The sequence below is a fragment of the Nicotiana tomentosiformis genome, chromosome 6 (genome assembly GCF_000390325.3).
Source record: "Nicotiana tomentosiformis chromosome 6, ASM39032v3, whole genome shotgun sequence".
In the NCBI taxonomy this organism is placed as follows: Eukaryota; Viridiplantae; Streptophyta; class Magnoliopsida; order Solanales; family Solanaceae; genus Nicotiana; species Nicotiana tomentosiformis.
In genome coordinates this window covers 148,975,513-148,985,282 of record NC_090817.1, presented here as the reverse complement: position 1 = coordinate 148,985,282, position 9,770 = coordinate 148,975,513, and the positions used below count along the sequence as shown (strand labels likewise).

At 38.2% G+C, this 9,770-nt stretch overlaps 1 protein-coding gene across 2 annotated transcripts; it reads right to left on the bottom strand.

Annotated features, from left to right (window-relative positions):
* Positions 1-461: 461 nt before the first annotated feature.
* On the bottom strand, positions 462-3,346 carry LOC104089380 (endoglucanase 17). Of its 2 annotated transcripts, XM_009594248.4 has the most exons (8): positions 3,036-3,345; positions 2,556-2,762; positions 2,155-2,355; positions 1,949-2,041; positions 1,645-1,806; positions 1,417-1,528; positions 1,144-1,307; positions 462-1,047 (listed from the first exon to the last, which is right to left on the bottom strand). In XM_009594248.4, exons 1-8 carry the CDS (start codon positions 3,288-3,290, stop codon positions 715-717), a joined length of 1,527 nt encoding a protein of 508 aa, XP_009592543.1. In that variant the 5' UTR covers positions 3,291-3,345; the 3' UTR covers positions 462-714. The 2 variants fall into 2 exon arrangements, with proteins under 2 accessions (XP_009592543.1, XP_070034145.1); XM_070178044.1 differs by lacking the exon at positions 2,155-2,355 and having other exon boundaries at positions 3,036-3,346.
* Between the last annotated feature and the right edge of the window lie 6,424 nt (positions 3,347-9,770).

Sequence of the window (9,770 nt, the reverse complement as noted above, 5' to 3'; positions counted from 1 at the left end):
TGGCCAAGTGATGCACGGACTTTAATTGCAATTCGTATGTCATCTTTAGTTTTTATCGTTTAGAATCTCTATCACGTTTATAAACTTCTCTAATACATTTCTTTTGAGGGCTATCCACTACAAAATCATTTTAGGAATTGAGAATATGGATCTTAGTTAGGAATTCGGGAGACCATGTTGGCGCTGCAACCAAACGTGATTCCAAAATTAACTAAGATTGCACTGTGCCTCACCTCTGCCTCTTACTTGGAACTCAGCTCAATGTTTTTCTGTCTAAGCTTTTAGTAGAAATAAGAGCATTTTTAACGTTCCCAAAACCAAACAAATAGAAAGACTGCAGTCTGATGCTACTCAATTGATACTTGTTCATTAGATTCGGCATTGCACACACGAAATCAACATGGCATAAACATGATATATCAAAGTTAAAATCTTGGAATTGGATCAACAAAAGAACAAAATAAAAAGGACAAACAAATATCTTTAATTAGGCTGTTTATAGCATGCGAGTGCACAATAAACATGAGGTGGGGCTTTTGGAATCTCGAGCCTGTTTTGGCTCTCTCTACCAATACAGTCACACATCACCAACGCCATGCCAATAGCCGCTATAATCTAGAAGGCTAAAATGACTTCATTCTACTCTTCTGATACTAGGAGATCCCTGTAACCAGGTCCGTAGTCCAATGGCTAACAGATTTGTGGCTGATACTCCTAGAGCTGGCCGAACGAGTGCGCGAGGTAAGCCAGCGATCCAACCAGCGGGGCATTAATATAAGTGGCTGGCTCCGATTGCTCATAATCTGAGCGCTGGTCTGGAAAGTTATCATGCTGATCCGGTCCACCAACCACGGCTCCTACCAGAATATTTGGGTTTGGATTCTGAGAATTATACATGCTGAACCCCGACGAGCATTGTATTTTTGTTGGGTGCACCACCATAGATGGCAAAGACGATCCCCGATGGTGAATCCTCTGCGGGTACCTAGTCCCATATCCCACCATATATGACATTTTTAATGGATTATCTCCCAACAGATAGTCCACCTGGACAATGGTAAGGAATTTATTAGTACAATAGTCCTCCCAAATCCACATACTTTAAAATGGTACGGAGTTGATTAAGTAATTTAAATCACCTACCTGCTTTTTGGCAAGATTTCGTAGCATTTTTGGCGTGACAAGAACGCCACCACAATTGACAGCCAGATGAGCAGAGGTCAAGTACTTGGCATAGGTTACCAGCAGAAAAGAGGTTGACGTCACATATTGCATGTTGCTGTCACTCATAGTAAAGAGTAGCCCTCCTGTACAAAAAGAATTCAAGCTAAAATTACATAAAAACCACCAGCATATGTACCCTCTTTAATTTGAACTAGCTAGAAACAAAGGCGAATAAGAAAACAGGAGAACAACCTGGAGTATATTGTGCTTGAGACATGGGTGTCCCTGGGACGACGGAGCAAATGTAGTTGTCTGCGTGACTCTTGTAATCATGGAGAGATTGGAGCTTTTGAACAAGAAATGCCTGAAGATCATAACCCCAAAAAAGAAAATGAACTCTAAATATGAGTGATGGCTGAGGCAGATATTAAGAGTTGTCAATATTACCAGAGAAACAACAGAGGAAAATAAATATTGAACCTTGGAAAGAAGAATCCTTGCTCCAACATGCTTGTTGTCCCAACAAAATGTGTTATCACTCTGGTCGGCCCCAAGGTTTTGCCCGTTTCTTTGGATATAATTTAGGTAAAAAGAGTTCTTCGTGGCTCGATGTAACCAAGCAGCACCCCATAACAGCTCGTCCTTCATTTATTAATACAACAGCCAAAAACGTTTCTCCTCTAATTAATAATACTCAGCACAATCATGCTTAATTTGAAGAAATCATGTTAAATCGTGACATATACTAGCAGTAAATTTGTCTTTTTTAATTAAAAGAAAAAACCTGGTATCCTGAATAGGAGCAATAAAAGGGGCACACGATATTCTTTAATCCATCGCTATAGGAACCTCTGTACTTGTCCGCAAATTCGAACACCTACAAACCAATATGAGAGTAATGCTTTGCTCTCGATTTGAACTATAATTATGTGCAGAATTAATTAATAGTGGTGTTTCTGTTTAGTCATAATTGTAATTAGCAATTAATACCCTGATGGCCCTCCTCACAAGGAGGTTGGAGTAAGTGGGATCGCTTTTTCTGAAGACTAAAGAAGCAGCAGAAAGAGCAGCAGCGGTCTCTGCAGCTACTTCAGTCCCTGGAGTGTTTTTGTCAATCTTGAATACACTTCTTGGGGTGTCCATATCCTCAGGTCTCTCCCAGCAAGCATGGTCACTTCCTGCTTCCCCCACCTATTAACAACATTTTAAAGTAAACAAGAGGTTTGGGGAGGTTAGTGTGTAGTACACCTCACACCCCTACTTTACGGACCCCTACCTTATTGAGACAGAGAAACTATTTCCGATTAACAACGTTTTAAAGTGAATTTTTTTGTTCTCTTATAAGTTCATGAGATATTCATTATACAGAATGCAGGCAATACATATATGACCTGAACAAATATGGTGTCTGGATAGGCAGTGGCTTTGAGAAGATAGTTAGTGGCCCAGCGAATGGCTTGTCTTGCATTCTGGAGTTCTCCTTTCATCAGTCCACCAAATTCAATCACACTCCATGATAGCATTGTGGTAGTGAATGCCATTGGGAACCCAAACTTCACATTGTCCCCTGCGTCATAATATCCCCCAACCAAATCAACCTGCACGTTCCCATAAATTTCACACCAAAAATCAAGAAAAAGACATGTCAAGTTTCATTTCTTTCAACAACTTAAAAAAGCAGCCGAGTGCACTAAGTTCCGGGAAGAACCGAACAACGAGAGTCTATTGTACACGTCCGTACGCATTTCTGCAAAAAGCTGTTTCTACAGCTCAAACCCGTCACATGACAAATTTACCAGTTATGCCAAGGCTCTCCATCTTTTTAACAACTTAGCAGCTAGAAAGTAAGAGGAGCAATTCTAATGACATACATGCAATGCGGAGCCATCTGAAAGAGCAGAGTTTCTACGCCAAGTGATTCTCTGGTTAGGAGGGAGCTTGCCTGACCTCTGACCCTCAAAGAAAAGAATGGATTTGGTGAGAGCATCTCTGTAATTGTAAGAGGCAAAGTGAGGATGATGGCCATGGTGGTCAGGGTGGGCACTGCAATGAAGCAGAGAGGTAGTGAAGCAGAGCAGAACAAGTAAAGCTAGTTTGGAACAAGAAAGGTAGTAAAAGAAAGCCATTTGGACTGAGAGTATACACACTACACTCTGCCCAACTAACCAACAAGCAAAGCTGCAGATTCCGCAAACGAGTATCCCCTCTATTTATAAGGCAAAACAAATAAAGATGCAGCCTGTCGCAATCATTAACCCCCCAATGCAACTCCAATTACTTGAATTAATTATTTTTTCCTATATTTTTCTTGGAGTAAATAATGTTCGAATATGTGTTAGAAGTGTTTATATGAAAAGATAGTAAGGGTTAAAATGATTAATTTTATTGCTAATTAATATTAAAAGATGAATTTTTTAATTTGTGTGAAATCTCTCAAAAAATCACTTATTGTGGACCGGATAGAGTGAGCGAAGAATGTACATATCAAATTTGGGGGCTTAAGTGAACTTGGCAAAGAGTGTATGTATTATATTAAAATTTTAACTAAATGAATAGCTCCTTTTTAGGAGGCATTTTCCTTATTTATCAAGCTTCTTTCTTTTGCCCCATTCAATTAGATATACTTTTTTGTTCTTTCACTAGCCACTGTCTTGACCCAATACTACTTATTTTTTCGTTCTTTTTCTTTGCTTTATGTTTCAACTTTTTAACCTTTTTTTTTGTAACTTCAATTAATTCACTATAACAAAGAAAGAAAATGAAAATCTACTTAAAAAGAACTCCAAAGTTCATTTGAAAACGAAGTGGTCCTCTAGATTCTAGAATGGTAAAGCCCACCATTTTTTTAAACGTTAGTTGCCTTATCCATTACAAGTTCGCAGCGTTCATAATATTAAAATTATGAGTTTTTTTTATCGTCATTTTTAAATGCTTGTGTACTTATATAATGTGATTGGTAGTACTTTACGTCAAAAATATTAAGCACCCACGAACCTAAAATTCTGGATCCGCCAGTCACCGGAGGGAGTAGCATTTAGCAGTAGTAGTAACTTCTTTTGTCTTCATTTAACTAATGCTGCAGTTTTAATCTCTTTCTTAAATTTGGTGTCATTTCTAAAACTACTAGACGATAAATAATATCATTGCAACTGATAGTATGAGAGCACTTTTCAGTTTTGAAAATAAAAATTGTGCAACTTATTTTAACAATTGTACTAGTAAAATTTCCTTGTGTTTTAGAGCAACTTATTTTCTTTAATAATTTTTAAATTACCCCTTTTATTGTCTAGATAGAGCTAAAATGGAGTCCATTTACTTTCTGTAAAACAATAAGCTTTAACCCGTAAACAAAAGAAATTAAATGGGATTATGAGATCACTCCTATTGCAAAACTTTTAACCCACATAATCCTCTTGTATGATACTAACAAATTGGATTTTTGTTCAACGGTTATTAAGAGTTGCGTTTTGTTGGATGAGGGGCTTATCCGTCAGAGATGGCAGACCTACTCCCATAGTCTCTTGAACGAAGAGGGGGACATGAGCATTGTATTAGGTGATTTGGAACTCTCCGGGAGTCGTTGTGGCTTCGGGTATTGTAGGCAGATTAGAGTTAATGAAGTTGAGGAGCTATGCGTAAGATAAGCAGGGACAAAGTGACCGGGCCGGATGAAATCCCGGTTGAGTTTTGGAAGAGTGTGGGCAAGGCAGGTTTGGAGTGGCTCACTAAGTTATTTAATGTCATTTTTAGATTGAAGAAGATGCCTGAAGAGTGGAGGTTGAGCACGATGGTTCCTGTATACAAGAACAATGGTGATATCCAAAATTGTAATAATTATCGGGGTATCAAGCTGTTTAGCCATATTATGAAAGTCTGGGAGAGAGTGGTAGAGCTAAGGGTGAGAAAGAGCGTGACTATTTTCGAAAACCAATTTGGGTTTATACAGGGGCGTTCGACTACAGAAGCCATCCACCTTGTTAGGAGATTGATGGAGCATTATAGGGAGAGAAAGAAAGTCTTGCATACGGTGTTCATCGACTTAGAAAAGGCGTACGATAAAGTTCTGAGGGAGGTTTTGTGGAGACGTTTGGAGGCTAGAGGTGTACCTGTTGCCAAGTAAAGACCCGAGTGAGGACGGTGGGTGGAGACTCGGACCATTTTCCAGTTATGATGGGGTTGCATCAGGGGTCGGGACTCAACCAGTTTTTGTTTGCTCTGGTGATGGACATACTGATGCGCCACATCCAAGGGGAAGTGTCGTAGTGCATGCTATTTGTAGATGATATTATAATAATTGACGAGACACGAGACGATGTCAACACACAATTAGAGGTATGGAGGCATACCCTGAAATCTAAAGGTTTCAAGTTGAGCAGGACCAAGACAAAATACTTGGAGTGTAAGTTCAGTGGCGAGACTCTAGGAGGGGTGAGGCTGGACTCGTAAATCATCCCTAGGAGAGGGAGTTTTAAGTACCTCGGGTCTATTATTCAGGGGGATGTGGAGATTGATGAAGATGTAGCACACTGTATTGGGGCGGGATGGATGAAATGTAGACTTGCTTCCGGTGTTTTGTGTGACAAGAAAGTGTCACCGAAACTTAAGGGTAAGTTCTACAGAATGGTGGTCAGAACAACGATGTTGTATGGGGATGAGTGTTGGTCAGTCAAGATTGCTCATGTCCAGAAGATGAAGGTAGCAGAGATGAGGATGTTGAGATGGATGTGCGGGCACACCAGGTTAGATAGGATCAGAAATGAGGTTATTCGCGATAATGTGGGTGTGACCTCTATTGAGGACAAGATGCGGGAAGCGCGGCTTAGCTTAGCTAGTTTGGTCATGTGAGGAGCAGGAGCACAGACGCGCTGGTAAAAAGGTGTGAGATGTTGACATTGGAGGGCCTACAGAGGGGTAGAGGTAGGCCAAAGAAGAGGTGGGGAGAGGTGATTAGGTAAGACATGGCGCAACTTCAACTGACCGAGGACATGACCCTTGATAGGAAGGTATGAAAGTCGAGAATTAGGGTAGTTGAGTAGGTAGTGTAGAGTGTTCATAACAATAGTATTGGTACACAGTCTCGCTTTTTGTTGGTAGTAGGTTCTTATGACTAACAGTTATTTTCTTTCATTGTTGATCACCTTATTTTCTTGTTGTTTTATTCTGCTTTTATATGGTTTTTGGTACTGTCCTTTCTTTCCTATATTTTCATTAATGTGTTACTTATACTATCATGAGCCGAGAGTCTATTGGAAACAACATCTCTATTCTCACAAGGTAGAGGTAAGTTCTGCGTACGCACTACCCTCCCTAAACCCCACGGTGTAGGATAATAATGGGTATGTTGTTGTTGTTGTTGGTTATTAAGAGTTCCATTTACATGCCTATTTATTCAGATTAAGGAGTAGCTTTGCTTCTTCTTCGTTGCCACAGGGTCATTTATAGCCTGTTAACTTTTTGACAGCTACGGCTAAATTTGACAATTTGATTTCACGGGATCACATTGTCAAGGAGTATTCATTTACAATGAGACGTTGGGTTAGCAGCAGTGGCGAGAATGACTTGTCAAATGCCATTGACAATTTTAGACACTTTTAGTACTATTGGTTGGAAGTCTATTTCAATCTTTACAAAAATTGGTAGCACTAGTCTGCTAGCGGCTGCAATCACTTTCGAGCAAATTTGGCAAACAATGTCAATTTTAGCTTCTGGTTTATGATGGCATTTTTTTCACTCAATTAGCAACGATATGATGAAATCTGACCTATATTGAATAGTTGTACGTGCTCAACAGCAATTGTTGTATTCTATAATACAAGTGAGGTTGGTGGGTCGAAGTTGTATTATGTTAATCTAATCATTACTTTATGGGAGTAACTCTAATATATAAAGCGGCGGGGTATCTATTGATTAATTTATTGAGTTCCATTGCAATGTAATCACTTATCTAAATTATTAATTATATTGCCGTCCCTTCTATAGACAAGAAAAAAGAATAATTACTAGGATTATGGTTGAATATTGGGTCTATAAATGTAGAAGGCTTACCAAGTTGCATTTTGTTTTTTTACAAATGCCTATTGACTATTGGTATCGAAGCTATCCATTGCCATGTATTGGGAACAAGGGTAACAAACTAGGAAGTAGAGATTAAATTTACGAAGAGGAAAAAAACGATACTGCAGAGAAGAATGAAGTTTTGTGTCGGATAAAGTAGAGGAATATGAGGATGGTGTGGTGTTTGAATCTGGAGTGAAGAAAGTGGTCAAAAAAGGCCCATGCCACGCCTCTCATGCTCAATGCACTTGAATCAAGAAGCTGTGTATCAATCGATTTGGGACAGACTCCATTGCACAATCTACCAACAACTCCCCATCTTTCATTGCATTTCTCCTTACATTTTGGTACTACATACGTCTAGAAAGAAAGAAATAAGTAGTAGAATTTTCTTCGTGTTACTCTTCCATTTCCTGCTGTTAGCTATTCTCCAATAAAAGGAATGTTCCTTCCCTTACCATTTTGACTCATTGAGCTCAAAAGGAAAAGAATTTTAAGAAAATGCGTCCTTTTCCTATTATTTTGCTTGTTAATAATTTTTAGAACCAAAGTACTTAGTTTTCGGTGTAAGTTCTTTAAGTTCTTGAAAATAAAAGTTATGAATTTAAAAATTACATAGTACAAAATAATATAAGCCATAATAGACTCCCCAAATAATATTACTAGTACTAATGTTTTTGTGCCCCACAAAAATGGGAAGGTAATTAAGTTTATCAGATTTGGAATATATCAACATAAATTGGTTAAGAATTCTCCAATCGATGTAATACTGATTTTAACTCTTTTGTCCTGTTTGGTAGCTAGCTTTTGTGTGTGAATATGTAAAGCTGGGAAAAGTGATGAAGGGTCACACTCAACGAGAAGAGTGGTCAAGACTTACTGACAGGCAAAAGCGACTAGTAATTAAGAATGAAAAGAAGGCTGTGGATTGGTGGAGAACTGGGAAGTGCCTCTGTGCCTGTAATAAATGATAAAACCTCATCCACAGGGGCCTTTCTAGTAATCTTGAATAGTTATGGGAGGGTTTGGGGGAGGGGAGGGGAGGGGAGGGGAGGGGGTTCCTTACTTCAATTAATTTCTGGATAGAAGTGAAAATTTTAACATTACTACTAGGACAAAGAGGTTGAGAAAAATCCAAATTCTGGTCAGCAGAAAAAGCTAAGCTAGGCCATGGTCCAGAGCTGAAGTTTGTATCAGGTTCATCATATCGCCATGTGCTCTCTCATCTCTTTCCACATGCAAAAAGCACATGTATCTATTCATTTCTAAAAGTCTACTTTATCCTAATACTACTTCATATTAATTTCCTGCATGTGTTTATATCCTGCAAACTTTTCTGAGTTGTAAAATGATAAGTAAGATGGGAATGCGCTCCTCAGCAAGAGTCAGATGAAGATTGAGCCAATTGAATGTTGATAGAGTCGTGAGAAGCCCCCTTATTCGTTTCCTCTAAGCTGCCATTAGGAGAGGATTTAAAGAAACAAGAATGGTAGCTAGAGAGGATTTACTGCATTCTCAATCCAGTCATGGGGCGCAACTCTAACAACTAAAGAGGCATGGGCTGTGTGCTGCTATATATAGGACTCATCATTCCAACCTCTATATATCATTCGTATAATCGTATTCACCCCTTTTTGATGGACTTAAGACAGATACGTGGACAATACCAAAAGAACTTACTATATGGAGTTATATGAATTATTAGTAAAGTAATTGGTAGCTTAACATCTGTTATATTAAATAAAACTTAAAAACCAGTTTTGTAATTTTATGATCCTCCCACTTGCTTGATCTACTCTTATAGCCTGTTTGGCCAAGCTGCAAAAATCAGCTTATTTTAAAAAGAATTTTTTAAAAAAACTTTTGATGAGAAGTAGTTTGTGTTTGGCTAATTAATTTGAAAAGCACTTCTGAACAGTAATTAGTGTTTGACCAAACTTTTAAAAACTGCTTCTAAGTGTATTTTTTTTCTCAAAAGTATTTTTCAAAAAGGTGCTTCTTGAGATAAATTATTTTTTTCTGTTTCTCCAAAACTATTTCTTATTCTCTTCAAAAGCATTTTTTTGAATACCCGTAAACCCCCGTAAATACAGTAATTTCCTCATTGTACTTATTAATACAGTCGCGCGAATACATGAAATACATCCCAGTAGCAGCGAAATTTATGTAGAATTGATTTTGTTGAGTTAAATTAGGAGTGATACACGCTAATTGATCATATTTTCGTTATTAAATAACTGAATTCCCCTATTTTTAGGCTAATTCCGCTAATGTCTTCATGAATACATTAGCGCGAATACAACGAATACAGTCACACAGCTAGACTTCCCTATTTTTTAGGCGAATTCCACTACTGTATTCAGGAATACAATAACGTAAATACATCGACTACTGTCGCGTACAATCCCTATTCTCTTTTGTAGCTTCAAGTTACTTGTAATTTCAACTAGTCTCCCACTCAAAATCTGCTACTCCATCTATCTCATATGTGACGAAGCGAGAGTCAAACTTCTTAATTTTGACAATGAATTTAAATAAAAAAAATTAAAGTT